This window comes from Cydia strobilella, chromosome 27 (assembly GCF_947568885.1).
Source record: "Cydia strobilella chromosome 27, ilCydStro3.1, whole genome shotgun sequence".
Lineage (NCBI taxonomy): Eukaryota > Metazoa > Arthropoda > Insecta > Lepidoptera > Tortricidae > Cydia > Cydia strobilella.
In genome coordinates this window covers 3,083,742-3,104,127 of record NC_086067.1, presented here as the reverse complement: position 1 = coordinate 3,104,127, position 20,386 = coordinate 3,083,742, and the positions used below count along the sequence as shown (strand labels likewise).

General features: G+C 37.9%; 2 protein-coding genes across 2 annotated transcripts; one reads left to right on the top strand and one right to left on the bottom strand.

Annotated features, from left to right (window-relative positions):
- Positions 1-174: 174 nt before the first annotated feature.
- LOC134753534 (sphingolipid delta(4)-desaturase DES1) lies at positions 175-11,339 on the bottom strand. Its single transcript, XM_063689444.1, has 7 exons — positions 11,135-11,339; positions 5,136-5,312; positions 3,701-3,840; positions 2,921-3,134; positions 954-1,019; positions 687-832; positions 175-435 (listed from the first exon to the last, which is right to left on the bottom strand). The coding sequence occupies exons 1-7, from the start codon at positions 11,214-11,216 to the stop codon at positions 295-297; spliced, it is 966 nt and encodes a 321-aa protein (XP_063545514.1). The 5' UTR covers positions 11,217-11,339; the 3' UTR covers positions 175-294.
- A 2,221-nt stretch (positions 11,340-13,560) lies between these two features.
- Positions 13,561-19,484, top strand: LOC134753535 (small ribosomal subunit protein eS1). The gene is made up of 7 exons (XM_063689446.1): positions 13,561-13,715; positions 14,008-14,104; positions 14,666-14,751; positions 15,178-15,273; positions 16,139-16,286; positions 18,290-18,451; positions 19,323-19,484. The coding sequence occupies exons 1-7, from the start codon at positions 13,654-13,656 to the stop codon at positions 19,464-19,466; spliced, it is 795 nt and encodes a 264-aa protein (XP_063545516.1). The 5' UTR covers positions 13,561-13,653; the 3' UTR covers positions 19,467-19,484.
- Positions 19,485-20,386: the final 902 nt, after the last annotated feature.

Sequence of the window (20,386 nt, the reverse complement as noted above, 5' to 3'; positions counted from 1 at the left end):
AATCAACTTTTTAGTGTCACTCGTTGCCACGGTTACGGTTAGTTGTCTAGGGGAAAAACAACGCTTAAAATCGTTTTCATAGTGGACCATGTACTAAGAAAGTAAGCATGTTAGTAGCACGTAATAATACATTTCAAGTAAACTATGCCACTAGTGTCCCTTGGACAACGGAACAGAATAAACTTAAATCCACCTTTAAACATCTCATACAATCAATGAATCTTTGTCAAAAATCTTACCGGTAAGTCAAGAGCTAAACTCTGTATAAAAGAGCTGGGCTCTGTAGAAAAGAGCTTAACTCTCCAACCCGCGCTCCTTGCGCTTGATCCTCGCGTAGGGTCCGATGTCGGGGTCCATAACGAAGTCGTATAGGACGGACACCCAGCTATGGTGTTGAGGTAGATCGTCGTAGAACTCACCGGCGATGCGTTTTACCTGAAATTATAGTTTGCGTTAACCTTTGAGCACTTATTGGCATTGATTTGTCTCCTGGGTCACACTTTGAAAACCTGATTCTATAGGATTTAATTGGCCGAAAGAGGCATTTTTGTCATACAGTAAGATACTTCTAAGTATGAGTTACAGTATTTTATAGCAACTCATGCATTTCTCTTGTAAATAAACTTGTGGTAAATTTCAATTTCAATTTATTTATTAAACAAAATAGTGGAACTGTCCATACTGACCTCCGGTAACCTACTGCCTGGTACCGCAGGGAAGTCATGGTGTTCCATGTGGTACCCAACGTTGAAAGTGATGAAATTCAGCGCACCGTAGTACGAGTACGTCTCGAAACCTTTCTTGAACATGTAGTGTTCTGACACGAAGTGTCCTGGAATAACAAATATTTAAAAAAAAATTAGAAATACTAGGTATATCAAGCGTCTAAAATGCTGAATTAAACGTTAATAGTATATTTGGTATCATACGTAATGTAAATATAAATAGTGTACCTGCTACTGGATGCACACCCATCGCCAATAGGGACCCAATGATGAGGTACCACATAGCTTTCCAACCTACAAATAAAAAAGAACATATGTAAAGCAAGTATTTATCATACATATTTGTGGCATTTTCAACCAAAAGGGTACTTATTGTCGCTTGTCAGTAAGGCGCTATTTCCATATAGCTTCAATTAGACATCAACCTTATCGACAACCGACAATGTGGTACCTTTTGGTTGAAAATGTCACATTTAATAAGTAATTACATATTTACAAAATAGATTGTGGCATCTGTCTCTTTCTACAGCGCTGCAACCATCTGTATGAATAGGTACCTACCTAGTCGGCTCATAAGTTCTGTCACTGGCCTTTAAAATTTAAATTTGGAACTCCTAAAACAAAAACCGTTCTGCATTTGAATTTCGAATCTTTATTAAATATTTGAGTAGTATAATTTTGCAATTTTCTGTTTTCTTCAACATGGAGTGGACGCTTAAAGATAGCCGTACCGCAATAATTGCACTATATCGTTGTGGTCACTCGCCGACTAAAATTTTTAAGCTACTTGAAAATTTAAAATTCTCTCTAAGATTTGTGTATCGTACCATAGAAAGATACAGTGAGATCTCTAGTTTAAATGACAAGAAAAGAAGCGGTCGTCCGCGTACAGCTAGGACTCCAGCGGTTGTACAAGCAATTAGGGCACGCATTGCCAGAAATCCCGCTAGGAAACAAAAAGTTATGGCCCTCCAGATGGGTTTGAGCAAAAACACGGTGAAAAGAGTGCTTAATCAAGACCTGAGACTTCGTGCTTATAAACGAAAAACTGGCCATCTTCTCAATGGTCGGCTTAAAGCTTTAAGGCTTAAAAGATCTAAAGCTTTATTGAAGAAGTACGCTAAAAATAAGCACCGTTGTATACTGTTTTCGGACGAGAAAATTTTTGACATAGAAGAAAACTGTAATAAACAAAATGATAGTGTACGCTCGCAATAGTAAAGAAGCGTCTAATAGCATTCCCCGTATTCAAAGAGGTCATCACCCTTCATCTGTGATGGTTTGGCTGGGAGTTTCTTATGCGGGCGTCACTAGTATGCATTTTTGTGAGAAAGGAGTAAAAACTAGTGCCAAAGTGTACCAAGACACGGTGTTGACTAATATTGTGAAACCACTATCCCATACGATGTTTCTAAACCAGCATTGGGTTTTCCAGCAGGACTCTGCTCCAGCCCATAAGGCAAAGTCTACACAAGCCTGGCTCGCCTCCAATAAAATCGACTTTATACGGCATGAAGATTGGCCCTCCTCTAGCCCAGATCTTAATCCTTTAGACTATAAAATATGGCAGTATTTAGAGGAAAAGGTGTGCTCAAAACCTCATGCAAATCTAGACTCGCTGAAAAAATCTCTTGCTACGGCAGTGGCCAATATCGACATGAAAGTGGTGCGTGAATCCATTGACGACTGCCCACGAAGACTTCAAGCCTGTGTAGATAATTATGGCGGTCATTTTGAATTCTCTAGTTTATAAGCTTTCAAACGCTGTACAAATTATACGGAATAAACTTAAACTTTTGATTTTATTTGATACTATGTATATGACAGAACTTATGAGCCGACTAGGTATATAACCCTTCTTTTCCTTTGCCGTAGTCGGCTAAAAACTAGGGCTAGGAACTAGGTTTAGCTGGGTCGCCACGATGAGGTATACAAGAGAAACAAGTAATTTTGTACTCATCTAACAGCTGCCCCACGCACACTTCAAAAAACAGTTGTAAGGTCATTGACCGCGCGCACCGGCTAAACAAAGCTACGTCTGTAGACGTTCAGAAAAAAAAAGATCTATTTACCAACACAAACAATGAAGTGCACGTACAAAATAAGTAGAATTAACAGATATTTGGGTAGTAAAATGGACGGGAATCAGCAAGACTGAAATTTTATAAGTTTATATGTAGAATGAGTTTACTCACCGAACAGTTGAACCACGCAAGCGTCAAAGAACAACTGTATGATCACATTAACAAGTTCCAGAGGCTCTGGAGGCTTCGGGCGGACCACCAGCGGCCGCACCATGTAGAAGAGCGGCTGGAGAATTAGCCAGATGAATTTTCCGAAGGTAGTGTTGAAGAGTTTCGCTTCGATGAGCGTGGGAAGGTCTGTGTCTATGGTTTCTATGCCTTGGTACTGGAAATAAACGGGAAAGTGTATTTCTCGTCATCTTAGTGTAATCCTACAGGAACCGAAGTTCACTTTGACAACGTAATTCCAGGAATTGGTGCAGACGCTAGTTTTTACGAAAGCGACTGCCATTTTACCTTCTATTCCAACTCAGAGAGCAAACTAGGGAATTAGACCGATTTCCTCACGATGTTTTCCATCACCGATTGGTAAATCTCAAATGATTCAACTGAACTTACTTTTACAATAAGCCGGGGCTCATACCTACAACTTTTCATTTAAAACTTACACACCTTACCGCTAGGCAAAATGTTGGTTAAATAGAAAGCTGTATTTTTTTTTTATTGTCACCCCATTAAGTACATTTCTGTGTAGCTCTTCTCCTCTTCAAGTCTTGCGCAGTTCAGGTGAAAGTGTTTTATGGAACTTACACCCTTTTCATCTGCACTTGGCGAGGTACCCCTTTTCACTAAAGCCATAGAATTGTATCCATCTCTTGAAGCCAACGTTGCACCTTCTATCCTTCCTTAAGGTTATTGACGAAGTAAATGTCGTATTAGTTTCGAACTTACCCTGTGATGTTCCAAGTGGTACTTCTTAAAACTGATGGAGGCGGGCACGCCGACGGGCAGATTTGCGAAAAACCCAAACAGTCGGTTCGCCATCGGCCGAGCGTGGCCGAAGGCTAGGTTGTGTGCGATTTCGTGGATTGCTGCAACGAAAAATGGAAAGTATTAAAATGCATCGATTTAAAACGCTCTCAAAAGGTTTCACTCCCCGATAGACTCGGTTGTAAATGTTTTTATTTTAATTGCTCAACAATTTATAACTAATATAAAAAGCAGCAGGAGTTGAAAAGCAAAAGGTACCACATTGTCGCTTGTCGAGAAGGTTGATTTCGAATTGAAGCTATATGGAAATAGCGCCTTATTAATAACCGACAATAAGTACCCTTTTGGTTGAAAATGGCACAATTTATAACTAACATTAAAAGCAGAAGGAGTTGAAAATAGTTTCGGTTACTCTGGTTATAATATTAGCTGAAAATCGTTGAGCATTTGAATTTTTGTTTGCCGCGACATCTGGTGTCGAGTAGCAGTACTGAGAGTTCCGCTACTTGACGCTAGATGTCGACTACGAAAATAATAGTCGTTTTGGTAAAAAAACTGATGTATGGAGTGAGCACTCTGTCTACTTAATTCTCTTTTCTGCGATTTCGTGGTTGGTCCCATAGTAAAAGTTGCTCAGTATAATCCTAAAACCTCCCTGGCAACGGGAGTGCACTTATTTTTTAGCCTCCGTGTAGTAGTAGTATAGTAATATAGGTATTTGATAATAATCACTGTTGCAGTACTATCTAGAGATCTGATAACACAGCATGCTTATTTCTAAGTACCACTCGTATGACAATAACCACTTTAAGTAAGTGTTTGATACAATTTCTTATCAGGAATTTGAATAATTGCATCAGTTGCAAATGTACAAAATACTTATTCTCGACGACTTTAAAGTATCGAAGGTACCAAACAAAATTATTGTTAAATTTATATAATTAGCCTCATGCATGAAGTTTATATTTGAACGAAATATGTTTTATTCGGATGTTTGTTACCGTTATATCATGTTACAAATGCATTTCCGTTTTTAAATTACCATTTAATTGCTTAAAATTATAAATAAAAAGTACAAAAATTTGCCCGCGAAAAGCTAGTGAGCGTAACGCTCGAAACGCCACGTGACGTCACGCGTTCGACAGATTAGTGTCATTAGTAGCAAACGTCAGTTGGGCCGCCCAACGTGTGACGTCATCACGCTCTGTCGAATTCGCGCCAAAAATTATGAGCGTTTCAACCGCTCAAAAATTTTCAACATTTTAAATATTTTTTAATAAAATAATGTTAAGGTTTACAAAAGTATTTTTATCATTTCCGGTGTTCCAACGATATAAATTATGAATCCAAAAATAAAAATAAATTCATGCATGGAGCTAATTATACAGAAACTCACCTAACATTAGAGAATGGTTGATAACTCCTCCGAAGCAGTAAGCTACCACGATCAGCATCGGCCAGCTGAGGTACTGGATAAAGGGTAGTGTTATAAGCTGTAATAGCACCATGCCGGTCACCACCCATTTGAAGTTGGGGTCGTAGCCAAAGAGCTGCTTGATTTGCGGATATTTTTCTGTAAAGAAAAAAAGTTTTGTTAATCATATAAATAGGTGGTGTACTTACAAGCTGTTTTTAGCAGACTGCCGAAGGAGACTGTTTATCGAGTGTAGGTATAGGTTCATCGGGTGGTCTAGTGGTCAGGACCAGGGATGTTGCGAATATTCGCATCCACAACCGCGGATGTGAACCTTTAAATATCCGCATCCGCATCCGTGGATGTAATTGACACTTTACAGGCTTAAAATAAAACCAAATGAAATGAGGTAAGTAAGTTATCTTCCGATCTTTTGCTAACTCCCACGATATGCGTATTTAGCGCTGTTTTGCGCCAATCCTGCTAATAAACAACTGCTAGTTAAGGCACAGTAGAACAACGAACAGTACGACAATAGGGATGATGACATGTTGAATTTTATAAAAAAGTAGTAAAATAGCAATTAATGAGCAATTTATCACAATAATATATATGGTTATTAAAATAATATATGGAAATGATAAAAAAATACAGGCTCTAAAAGCTTCAAAATAGTTTTTTAACTTCCAAAAAGGAATAAAGTAAAGATACCATTCGATTCCTTACATTTTATCCAAAAAAGATTAAAAGGCAAATATATGCATAAACGCAACATTTCACCGACAAAATCGCAATTGTACTTATTTTCCATACATTCAAGATGGGCTCTCAGTGACCTTGACGTCACGTTCACTTATCGTTTTGTTAGAAGCGTTTCGCGTGTGAAGTACGACTGTCGGACTTTGACTATCAGTTCTGACTTTTGTATTGCTTTAATGCATTTCGTGGTTAGTCCCAAAGTAAAAGTTGCTCAGTATAATCTGTTTAATCCCAAAACCTCCCTGACAACGGGAATGCACTTATTTTTTGGCCACCCTGTATATATGTATGGCCATACTGTTAACATTGTACTGTGGGCCGCTCTAGCATGTTGTTGTGAAGTGATCAATTTAAAATCATTAACATGACTCGAAGTTCGAAGTATCCTGGTTCGAATGAGTTGTATGTCTGCAGTTTACGACGTAATAATAATGACAGTATGTATGACTATCATAAGACTGGGTTGGATGGTCAGATATATGGCTGTCGCTTTAGTAAAACTAGTGCCTGCACTAATTCTTCGGATTATGTTACCGAGCGGACTCGGCTTTTGGTGTCTAGCCATAGTAGTTGCCGCGCACTGCTACGGAACGGACGCCTGCTCGCGCTTGCGCCACCTAGCGATCATATCTGTCGTAATAGACGCGTTTTGTTAGAGAGTGAACCTTCTGTACCAAGTACTATTATTTATTCTTTGGCAGTAGCAAAAAGCCGGAATAACGCTAGGAAGACAATGATACTAAATTACCTACACACCAATTACAAAAATATGAGAAATAAGACGATTCAGTCCACCGATTCATTCATTATCGATTCTGATTTTTCTCAGAAACATCGAAATTTTATTATCACAGTAGGAAAATACTGACGTATCCGATAACGATAACGTTAACAGTTTTCTCTGATGGTCAAAAATATGTCTAAATAATAATCATCAGCCTAAATTTAAACAGCAAAAAAAAAGTCCTAGTAGTAACACAAAATAAAATTCTTTTGTACGGGACAGCCCGTGGAATGCTTCTTTACTTTTCATGCAAAAAATGTCCCACTTTGCCTAAAATATAGTGCTAACTATTTCGATAAAGAAACGCCCAGCAAATTGCGAAAAAATGTGTTGGAAATCGCCAAATCGCATTATCAAGGACAGTAAAAAGAAATCTGCTTGATGACATAATCCATAACAGGCGGTCAGCTGCTGAATCACTAAACCAGGCTTATCTATCTTAATATTGTCTTCGGTTACCGCGATAGTTACTCATGAAATAAAAGTATGAAAACCGATTATATCGCGTATATTGAATTTATAATACATCCCGACGTTTCGAACCCTTTACAGCGTTCGTGGTCAACGGGTGACTGAGGAAAAACTACAAAGTGCAAAAATACCCACATACTAAAAATAATGAACCATCATAGACTATAAACTTTAAGGCTGGTTGTACATGCAAAATCGGTTCATAAGGCTAGTTATACAATACAATTATTTTCAAGTAAAGATATATATATACGCGATAAAAACTACTCCGGCTCCAACCCTACACCTCGCGCGTATACGCGATATAATCCGTTTTCATAGTTTTATTTCTTATCTATCTTGTTTAAAAAACCTCTGTTATCATTATCAGTAAACAATAACACCTATAATGCTGCACAGAGATTACAGTTATGCCATGTAACATGTAAGTGAGTTTGTAAACTTTATGAAATGAGAAGTGATAAGACTGATAAAAAACTATTAACTCTTTATCACAGAATAAGTAATAGTATATATAGTCCTCCACATCGATTGTCACAGGTCATGGCCGCTGTAATTATTCTCAACTTAAGTGGGGTTGGAAGGAGTCTCCCCTCTGCAAGTGCGGCGAAGAAGACCAAACCACTGAGCACATATTTCGTCGCTGCCCGCTTCACTCCTATCCTGGCCCAGCTGAGGACCTGGATGCACTGACACCCGACGTGGTTACCTGGCTTAACAACCTCAAAGCTGTACTCTGATTGCCTAAACATGCATGCCATACGATTAAATAAATAAACATCGATTTCGATGACGGCGACCTCAACAATCAAGGCTTTTTACTTTTTACTCTCATGAGCTCATAAGTGGCTGATCAGACCAAACTTGTAGACATGGTTTTCCCATTACATTTTGACATCAGTGACTGACGATCCCGTTCCAAAAAAGTCACAGTGGAAAGTCATCGTGACTGTCACTCTTGTTATCCGTGTCACTCATAGACATAGTATAGTAGTTATAGACATGAAACCGAGCGACCAGGGGTAAGAGAAAGACATATTCATGTATTGACAGGTTAATGTATGGCAGCAGCTTTTTCTCTTTCACTTATAAATTTCGGTATTTCGCCATCGCCTCCTACCTATGCTGCCATAACCCGACCATGAAAAAAAACCCGGTCGGTGATAAGGACAAAGCATGGCACTATTTTTTCTTTCCTCTTATAGGAATCGCAATAAGACTATCTTTCTCTATCAAAGAGTGTCAGGCCCTTGGTGTCACTGCATGATATTTGAGGTAGCGCCTCAGGCGTCATCCAATGTTCGCCACTTCCGAACACTCCCGACTGAGCCCGATTAGAGCCGACTTACAGTCACAGCGTCAGTAGCGTCACGCTCCGCGTTTGTCGTGATTTGAGTAACAGAGATTGCACTAGGAACAGTAGGAACGTATGTGATTTTGTAATGTCACCGTGACTCGCCATAAAAACTCCCAACTGCAAAACTATACCGTACAGAAAGGACACTTCCTACAAACCCGAAGTTTTGACAACATTCAGGGTCGAATCATGCTGTCCCTTCCTAATGTATGGCACTATCCCTTTCGGCAAATTAGGGTTGTCAAAATTCAAGTCATTTTATTTATTTATCAATTTAATAGTTTGCGGCTGTCGTGAATCTGTCGACCTCGTTTGCAAAATCGTACTTACCCTCATTGCACAATATACTTACTATTCCGTGTGTGAAGTCACGTAGTTCCGATTACTCAATACACTTAGTTATTGTTGAACTAACTGATTTGCTATGTGACACATACATATTGCTCCTTAAGAAATATAATAGTGGTAATTGTGGTATTACACAAAACACTCAAATAGTGACAATGTTCTTTACAGTACATATGGTGCTACTTTTTCGCACTTTTCGTGCATATGTCGAAAGTTTAAAGGGCCATATGTACTGTAAAACGTTGTACGATACACGTGCGAATAGGTCGTGTTTTCGAATTTCCTCTTTTCCGCACTTGTATCGTAAATAACTATTTTAACCGACTTCAAAATGGGGGTTATCAATTCGACCGTTTTTTTTTATGTAGGTATGTTACCTCAGAACTCTTGTCATTTCTGAACTGATTTGGAAAATTATTTTTTTGTTTGAATGTATTTATAGTCCCAAGTTGGTCCCGTTTTTGTTTAAACGCAGTTCAGATGATGGGATTCGTGGAATCTAGGGAACTCCTTAAATATTATAGGCATATATTTTCTTGGAACTTTGTATATGATAGTTATTAGATAGTCTACTATGTAACTAGGGAACCAATTAAATTATTTTTCAACACACTTGCTCAAAACGACGTTTTTATTCCACGGATTTTTGTCTCATAATCCTAGATATTAAACACGCGTGCTCTTTCAGTGTATTATTCCACTAGTGCATTTTCATTATATTATCCGACTGAGTTAAGAAGCTAACTGATTGCTAATAATATGCATGGAAAGGGAGCCTTCTTTAATTGTTCGGACTGGCGGGCACCGGCGCGCCCGACCGCCTGCGCGGTGCGCGGCCCGGCCGGCCCGCCCGCGCCCGGGGCGAGGGGCGGCCGGCAGTATGACAGATGCAACACACAATACTAACTGTTTTAACTATTAAAATTTGATTAATATGAGTATCTTTTTTTTTTCTCGCAAGTGTGTTGAAAAACGTCGTATGAAACGCGTGTGCATTGGTCATTACACACATCGGCTTTCTTATTGCGCGCTCGCTTACAGCTCGCGCGCACAATATCGCCTCGTGTGTAATAACCAACTTAGCACACTTGTATCATAATGTACTATTATGAAATATTGTGTTCTATTTCAGTTTATAGGATCATAATAGTAAAAACCGGCCAAGTGCGAGTCGGATTCGCGCACGAAGGGTTCCGTACCATTACGCAAAAAAATGGCAAAAAAATCACGTTTGTTGTATGGGAGCCCCACTAAAATATTTATTTTATTCTGTTTTTAGTATTTGTTGTTAAAGCGGCAACAGAAATACATCATCTGTGAAAATTTCTACTGTCTAGCTATCACCGTTCATTAGATACAGCCTGCTGACCGAAGGACAGACATACAGACAGCGGAGTCTTAGTAAGAGGGTCCCGTTTTTACCCTTTGGGTGCGGAACCCTAAAAACAAAACTTTATTTCAGCTACCTAGCATAGCCTACAAATATAGTTATTTTATTACTCTAGGAATTGGAGGTAAACATGTTTCACAGGAAAAAAATCTTTCACAATTCTAGCTTTATAGCATATTGTAGTAAAGTAGTAAAACAAATTATAAAACCAGTTTATTACACTTATAAGGATAAGATAAGTACAAAAACGCACTGTTGACTGAAGTAGCATGACAAATACGAATATTTCCGATAAAATACGATGGAAAACCATTTAGGGTCATTGCGCTAGTTTCCGTCCAGCTCTAGTTTTCGTCCACTTGACGAAATTTGAATATAAACATACCTTGCCGCACCAATTGGTCTCATTGTAATCCTTAATGTATAAACAATATATCTATCAACATAAAAATGATATTTCGCAAGTAGCACATAAAAAATCTTATATGTTAGTTGCTATTCCGTCAAGTGGACGAAAACTAGAGCATGGACGGAAACTAGCACAATGACCCTTGACCCTATGCACTACATCTGTAATAAATAGTTTGCCTACTTAAAGGAAAATACATTCATTTATGCAGAAAAATAATCACGTGTGTGGTTTGATATTCGAATGACCATTATTATCATAAAATACATAGGAAGCTACAAACCTTTACAACTGACTAAGTGCTTAAAAAAACTCTTACAACATAGACAATAAAAAAAAATGAGTTCATACCTCGTTACATACTCGATATGACATCAACATTTAGACTTCAAACTTCTAGCAAACATTCGGAGATTTACTGATATAGGTTTTGTTTTTATGCAATAATGGCGTCATAACTTACCTAAAATAATTTTCCGGCGGCTAGCATGAGGCTCCTCTGTGTAGACCCACTCAAAATCCGTTCGGGACACTTTAGCACCCATTCTTAAAATTCGAACGTAGTTCAGTTCCACATTAGAATACGCGAAAGTAACGATTTACGGAAGATACGTTAGGTATCTCTGGAACGTAACCGTGAACTAGAAATAATAGGGAAGCCAGGGAAGGTTAGTATATTAGAAAACTCGGTTTATATCTAATCAAAAATCGCTTAATCCGCCTACGAGCGTGAACTCGTGCAGCGAGAAATATAGTACTTATATTATATGATTTATAGCAATAGCAATAGGCGGAGCCGTCGCGCCGGCTGTAATCAAGTCAGTGTTACCAGCGTATGATAGTTATACTAAAAAACCCGTAAATAGAAATTTTCACGAGAGAGATGCAATAAGCCCATAAAGCTTATTGAGATTTGAGACTAGCACTGCAATAAGTAGATTAGGTAGGTTTAACGACAGGTCTGGCCTAGTGGGTAGTGACCCTGCCTGTGAAGCCGATGGTCCTGGGTTCGAATCCCGGTAAGGGCATTTATTTGTGTGATGAACACAAATATTTGTTCCTGAGTCATGGGTGTTTTCTATGTATATAAGTATGTATTTATCTATATAAGTATGTATATCGTCGCCTTGTACCCATAGTACAAACTTTGCTTAGTTTGGGGCTAGGTTGATCTATGTAAGATGTCCCCTAATATTTATTTATTTATTAATTAAATAACTAACTAGCTTAGCACTTTGATTGTAACTGAACTTTTAGCCCGCTCCACACTCGTGCGCGAATCGCGGCGCGAAGCTGCGAACGCGAGTGAGGAGCGGGCGTCGCAGATCTGCGAAATCGACTCCACGCATAATTTTAGGTAAGTACATACCTTTTATTGTTATAAAAAAACCTAAATTAAAAATCAAAGATATAGTTTGTCAAAGGACTGCCTTATTTCAAACATAAACAGAGAGAATCATACTATCTTTGTCTTACACTAGTACTAGCACCCAAAAGAAAAGGATGAGTATAGTTTTATTTGTTCCTATTTACTGACAAGATTTGATTGACTACCTATGAAGAATATACCAACTGCAACTGGTTATAATAATAACCAACACATATCAAATTATCAACTCCTATGCCCTAAGATCAAATCGGTTGATAAATAAAATACCAGAAAAATCTGCTAGGAGGGATCAGTGGCACTTTTCTTCCCTGATAGGAGGGATCAAAGTAACACTTTTCTGTTCTAGGACACTATTTAAAAAAGATTTAGCACATAATTTTTTTAACTTAAATAATATTTTTAAACATCATAATTACCTCATAGGCAATGTGAAAAGCAGTACGTGTCACATGGTAGCAAAATTATTTCCATCTTGGGCGTAACACGCTTGAATCTCTCACTACGCTCAGGATTCCACTTTAGAATCCTTCGCTTCGTTTAGGATTCAATGTACGCCCTCGCCGTAAATATATCATTTTGCTCCCTTGTAACACAATCTACTATTTAAATTCTATGACTTCGACATAATTATACATCCTGTCTGCAACCTGCAGCATTAGATTACGGTAAAAATAAGTTAACAATATCACGTATTTGTTACAACAACACACCCTGTTGTAGACAATCGTGGCCAAAATTGCTAAAACATATGTACATGTAAAGCCCGACCAGAAATATATGATCATTGTCAAGAGGGCGCTGTTATTCTTATGTATCTGGTGACAGTTCCGTTTAGTAAGAAAAATTTAGTTACAATGAAATTCCGCAACGTGGCGCGTGATCGCGTGAGGCTTTAAGTGACAAAGTAAGAATTAGTTTAATCTCGATTTGTAGCATTTAAACTACCTACTTAGCAATCATAATTATATTGATACTTGTGCAGTTAAAATGCTCGTAACGTAAGAAACGCTACAACCAAATATAAAGTGAAACATATTTGAAATCTTAATAATTATAGAAACGTTAAAAGTCCAATTGATTCGTGCCACGATATTCTGTTTTTTTATTCCGTAGACTAAAATGACATCTCATGTGGTACTTGTCATGTCTTACACATGAAACGTCTTTTTAGTGTACGGAATAAAAAACAGACCTTAGTTTAATTATTATATTATCACGAAATTAGCCACTTTCGTTATAACGCGGTAACCCTACGCTGAGACCCTACGTCACAGCCGAGTTGACTTGAACACATGACAGCAGTCAGGTGACGTTTGACATTGACAGTTGATATCAGAAGTTATTTAAGCGTTGATATTTTTGAATTTATGATTTTACATACAATTTAGTATTTGCAACGTAAAATAAACCAATTGACAATGAATAAAATATTTTTTAAATAATTCGTTATTTTTCATTCATAGCAATAACACCATAATAATAATACACACTGCCCATAGAGAATAACTAAAGTTCAGCCAACCTACGGGAGAAAATGACATTTGCCTGTGAGCATAAACAATCCAAACTCTTTCTTAAGTTTGATTGTGGTCATGGCGGTCGGTAAAAATAAAGGCCTTTCGAAGGGCGGTAAAAAGGGTGTTAAGAAGAAGATGTAAGTGCTTAATAAGCCTGCCATAAGATATTATAATCAACCGATAATGTGTTTAATATCATATATTCGAAGTGAAATCTGTGATTGTTGGGATATTTGCCGATTTCTTAGTGGCTCGTGTCAATCGTGTTTCAAGTTTCCTTAGAATATTTTTACATTATCCACGATCTTAAAATCTTCTAATCAATTCAGTCTTTCCAAATTGCAAGTGACCTATAACATGTATTTAAATTTCAAGCGGTGGCTTGGTAAGTTTTAAGGTTATATGAAACTTTTTGTATTTTGCTTTCAGTGTAGATCCTTTCACCCGTAAAGACTGGTACGATGTCAAAGCACCGTCCATGTTCGCCAAGAGACAAGTGGGCACCACCCTTGTCAACCGTACCCAGGTAAGTTTTGCATTTCCATTACTTTTAGGTTAGAATTAGAATATAGTACAACCTAACCTCACTTTGTGCACAACTGCAATTTTCTCTTACAAAAACAATTAAATAGAGTATGCAGTATGTCTACCACGTGGTCTACAAACTTTTAAACACTGAGCAGCAGCTTTTCCTTTTTTGACAATTTCATATAAATTGATGTATAACGAAGGAGTTTTGGAGTTTTGTAAAGTTTAGTTTGAGTAGTTTGCCAAGTAGTAATAATTGTACAATTTGTGGTTGAAAATATATATGTACAAATAAATGCTCTAGCGTCTGTCTGTTTATAACATTTATTAAATCATACATTTTCAAGCAGTGGCCACCTGCTGAGGCCAAAGTTTCTAAGATAATTAACAATAATTATTATTAAACTAAAATTGTACTAAATGATGATCCACCTAGCTCGCAATGACACAGAACTGATGAAAACATTTGTTCCCTTTTGATTTATCACTGATAATCACTTCATTGCATACATAACCTCAAAAAGTTTAATTTGTCTCTGACCAGTGTTTTTTTTTCTAGGGTACGAAAATCGCGTCCGAAGGTCTGAAGGGGCGCGTGTTTGAGGTGTCACTTGCTGACCTTCAAGCCGACACTGATGCTGAGAGGTATGTTCTAAAATAATAGTATTATTCTAGATATCATTCCTTACATAAAATAAATACATGGCTACATTTAGCTATAGTGAGGCAATTTCATCGCGCGTATGCTCGCTCTGTGTGGACCCGATTATTAGACAATGTGGAAAGGGATTTAGCATCTAAGTAATAGTAATTAAACAGGAAGAACCTTGTAAATTTAGCATACTAAATTTAGCCATGTCTAAGTTATGCTAGTAAATAAGTTACTGTAAGGATCTAAAAAAAGACAGTTTTTAATGAGCATTAAATGATGATCCACCTAGCTCGCAATGACACAGAACTGATGAAAACGTTTGTTCCCTTTTGATTTTATTTCTGATAATGCTCAAAAACATCTCCCATATACTTTCAACCCAATAGCTATTAAAACATTAACCAAGCCGTTTGTACTAGGTCTTTCCGCAAGTTCCGTCTCATCGCTGAGGATGTCCAGGGCCGCAATGTGCTCTGCAACTTCCACGGAATGGACCTTACCACTGACAAGCTCAGGTATGAACACATTACACACTTTGTCTACCTCCATAAAATAAATTTATGTATATTTGTCCATCTCTAGACCTCTTTAAAATTAATTATACTACCCCTTTCAACCTTTGTAGCCGAGTCATGGATGTTTTCTATGTATTTAAATATTTGTATATTATATATATATATCGTTGTTTGAGTACCCACAACACAAGCCTTCATGAGCATTACTCCGTGGAATGTCACTATTAGATTTGATATCTTCGCAGTCCAGCTATATGAAGTTATACCTTATGGTCTTTGTATCGTTTTATGCTGCGAACATTATATGCTGCCACACAATATTGAGTCTTGTTACCACTGTAAGAAGAACACTTTGTGTCGCTGCTACATTTTTAACAATCTCTGAACCTTTTTTAACTTTTGGAAGCCAATGACAGATCGCATCGTAGGTTCAACGCCAAAGACAGATTAATCGGTCATGTACCACAGAGCAACATAGACCTACGTGCATATGCATAAAGTTCAATTTCAGTTCTGACACTTCGGTGACGTGGCGTCTGGATGACTGCTTTTGTGTTTGATACGGCGTCGAAAAGGTTAACAACATACCACCTACCCATTGAGAGAGCCTTTATTCTTTACATAAATTTTTTACAATTTTGTGAATCAATCATGGTTTTTTGAGTGTCTTCTCCAGTCTTCGGGAAAGTCACCTTCCTTATCTTGTGGTCTTTTTAACTTTAATACACTTGAGTTAAGAAATTTAATTGGTTTATTAGAAAACACAATCCGCCTAATGACCGCCACTGAACGGTCGATACAATCTTAAAGGTTAATTGGTTATTTAATTAAAATTTCGTTCAACAATCTAATTTTCTAATTACAGATGGATGGTCAAGAAATGGCAGACCCTGGTGGAAGCCAACATTGACGTTAAGACCACCGATGGCTACCTGCTGCGAGTGTTCTGCATTGGCTTCACCAACAAGGATACGCTGAGCCAGCGCAAGACTTGCTATGCCCAGCACACCCAGGTAAAGACTTATACCTACTATAATAATAATAAATAAATAAAATTCGTTTATTTTCAGACAACTCATAGGTCCATAGCATTGTTAGTAAGTTCTTAACTAAAAATTAAAACTAAAATTATTAAAATCTTAGTTTTAATTTGTCTTGACGACCGGTCTGGCCTAGTGGGTAGTGACCCTGCCTGTGAAGCCGATGGTCCTGGGTTCGAATCCCGGTAAGGTCATTTATTTGTGTGATGAACACATGCAGATATTTGTTCCTGAGTCATGGATGTTTTCTATGTATTTAAGTATTTGTATAAGTATTATATATATCGTTGTCTGAGTACCCACAACACAAGCCTTCTTGAGCTTACCGTGGGACTTAGCCAATTTGTGTAAGAATGTCCCTATAATATTTATTATTATTTAATATTTATTTATTTATTTAAAATTATTAATACTAAATACTAAAAAACTAAGATACTACAACTAAAATGAGTTAGTATTACTTAATAACATTTTAATTTGGACAATTCTAAAATTCAAAGGTAGGTATTCATAGGTAAAAATAAAATCAATTAATAGGATCATGGATTAAACTAATAAAAATAGAAGTAAAAAACGATAATAATAAAACATGTCAATACCAAATTAAATTTAAAGTTTACCAATTAAAATTTACCAATTAAAATTTACTATTTACTATACATGTCTAATAGCCTCCTAAGGCTCCAGGTCCTACCCACAGATTTAATATATACGCTAGATGACGCAAATACCACGATTTGTATTAAAACCAAGCGTGCCGACTTTTTCATAAAAAAATTACGCATAATATAATTTTAAAATTATTTATCTGTGATAGGAAATATGTTCTTGCAATTTTTGGGCTGTTGCAGTTAATTATCATGCAACGAAGTATTTTTTAAGTTTTCACGGACGTCCGGCTGCAACAACTGACGCGCGTGGACTGTAAAGAGCGACGGTCAACCTCGACGCTTGGTCGGGGTTCGGTCACGCGAAGTAGATGCATTTGCGTCTTCTATGATATATTTAATTCAATTCTGTGGTCCAAATTTAAATCATTGCAATTGGAAATTGAAAAAGTCGCATTTGTTTACCAAAAAAAAAAAAACAAATTCCCAACTTTATTTCTTTCATTACGGGTTCAAATTTCACTATTCATTTTTTAGGGTTCCGTACTCAAAGGGTAAAAACGGGACTCCATTACCAAGACTCCACTGTCCGTCTGTCTGTCACCACGCTGTACCTCATGAACCGTGATACCTAGACAGTAAAAAATTTCACAGATGTATTTCTGTTGTCGCTATAATAAGAAATACTAAAGAGTACGGAACCCTTGGTGGGCGAGTCCGACTCTCACTTGTCCGGTTTTTTCCGGATTTTGTGAGGTTGTTTTTCGCAGTCCAGCTATATGAAGTTACACTTTATGGTCTTCGTATCGTTTTATGCTGCGAATATTATATGCTGCCACACAATTTCGAGTCTTATTACTATTGCATAAGGATCACTTTGTGTCGTCGCTACATTACATTACTAATAACATTATTAATTTTATTATACTTCGTTTTTTTAGCATAAAAAAAGACTACACGATCTTGACTTAACTCTTTATTGAAAAACGCTTTTGAAAAATAAGTCACAGCAAATAGGTAACAATTACCTATATATAGCATATAAGTTTAGGTTTAAAGATATTTATTCTCATAAAAGACATACAAGTCACTTACACGAGAACAGTTATAAGTAAAAGTAATCCTATGTGCATATATGTTCATTTACATTCTTTCGGTTTCATAAATACCTAATAGATACAATTTTTTTCAAAGCGTTTTTCAAAATATTGTACTTTTTTAATGCTAAAAAAAAACGAAGTATAAAAAGATAGTTACAATTACATGATAGCTAGGAATTTCAGTTTCTTTAAATAAGTCTATACCATATACTTGGTAAGCAATTTTACTTTGAATCAATATTCTAACCAATTTATTATATTCCACCAGGTCCGCGCCATCCGCAAGAAGATGTGCGAGATCATCACCCGCGACGTCACCAACTCCGAGCTGCGCGAGGTCGTCAACAAGCTGCTGCCCGACTCCATCGCCAAGGATATCGAGAAGGCCTGCCACGGCATCTACCCGCTCCGAGATGTCTGCATCAGGAAGGTAAACTACCAGGCGTGACTCACTCCGCGATTTCGTCGCGCCGCTACAAGTACATGCGGCCCACACCAATTCTGGGGTCTAGCCATAGTAGTTGCCGCGCACCGCTACGGAACGGACGCCTGTTCGCGCTTGCGCCACCTAGCGGTCATATCTGTCGTTATAGACGCGTTTTGTTAGAGAGTTAATCTTCTATACCTAGTACTTACTATTATTTATACTGTGACTTTACCCAGTTGTCCGATAGATGGCGCTGTGCCCGTCGACGCGATTCCTACATCGCGCGTACAATCCTTAACCTTCTGGACGCCAATGACCGGTATACGGACTGTAGGTTCAACGCCAAAGACAGATTAATCAGTCATAGACCACAGAGCAACATAGACCTATATGCATGTGCATAAAGTACAATTTCAGTTTTGACATTTCGGTGACGTGGCATCTGGATGACAGCTTTTGTGCTTGCACGGCGTCGAAAAGGTTAAGTAGGTACTTCTCCAAACAGCATGGGTACAGTGACCAATGTCATCTAACCATACAACCTTAACCCATATATTCCAAAAACTTGTTTTAGCTTCTTCTTGAGGTTACGTTACAGGCTCTGTCTCCTGCTAATTTTAATGATTATAAGAGAGTTTTATTCAGTGGGTCGGAAACGACCCAATGGGCATATATGGGTTAAAATCAATATTTTTTTACTTAAAAATTCTTTGTTTTAGAAAATTAAGAAGACTTAAATGATGATCCACCTAGCTCGCAATGACACAGAACTGATGAAAACATTTGTTCCCTTTTGATTTACCACTGACAATCTCTCATCTTCAACTCTACCTACACCTCTAAAGCACATTTCTCACCCATACGTTTTCCTCAGGTAAAGGTACTCAAGCGGCCTCGCTTCGAGATCTCCAAGCTGATGGAGCTCCACGGCGAGGGCGGCAGCGGCAAGCGCGGCGAGGCCGGCGACAAGTCCGAGAGGCCGGAGGGCTACGAACCGCCCGTGCAAGAGAGCGTCTAAATATATGACTAAAATGTAGACGATGTTTTATTTTTACCTGATTACGGCAAAGCAAACTGAGGGCCTAACACGCGGTACGAAGCAGTACGCCTTCGGCGCCCTCATACTAAAAGGGTCTCTATTGTTTCCCATATATTTTTAAGTCAATGTATTGTTTGTCCACATTTTCATTGGTCATTAGTTGAGTTTTTCTCAGAAACGCGTAACTTCTTTTCAGGATTGCCATAAAACAAACCTAACCTAACCAGTGTTGGTAGGAAAGAGTCTTTTGAGTCTGAAACTCGAACGTACGTGACGCGATGCATGCGGTCCTGACCAAAGAGAAAAGTATAAGTGACCCTACAACGAGCGCTTTTTGAACGCGCGTTAAGCGTTCGAATCTACCCGCACGCTAAATTCGATTTAAAGACCAAGGCTTAAAGTTGAAATCCAACAACGCTTGATAAAAACGCTACCGCCATCGTGTGAACAAATACACATGTTTCCATTTATTTTTTCATTCAAACGCTTTTTTAACGCGCTCGTGATAATGATTCCTAATAGTCCCCTACCGCGTGCGCCGGTGAGGGACAGAACATACGCAATGTGATTGGTCGAGTATATTTGTAGCTTGTAGCCCACCATAAACCATACAAATTTACGGTGGGGAATAAAAAAAATGTAAGTGTAACAAGGACAAACAATAATAACGCTTTCTCTGCTACTCCTACTGAGATACATAAGACTACGAAGATGATGAGTAAAGTTTTTAGATATCTCTTGGCGCATCAATCTATAAGTAAAAGCCTGACCAGTAATATATGATCATTGTCAAGAGGGCGCTGTTCATTCTCATGTATAGGGTGACAGTTCAGTATAGTATGAAAAAATTAGTTCCAGTGAAATGGGGTTGGCAACTGTCAAAGGTTTGCAGAGATGGC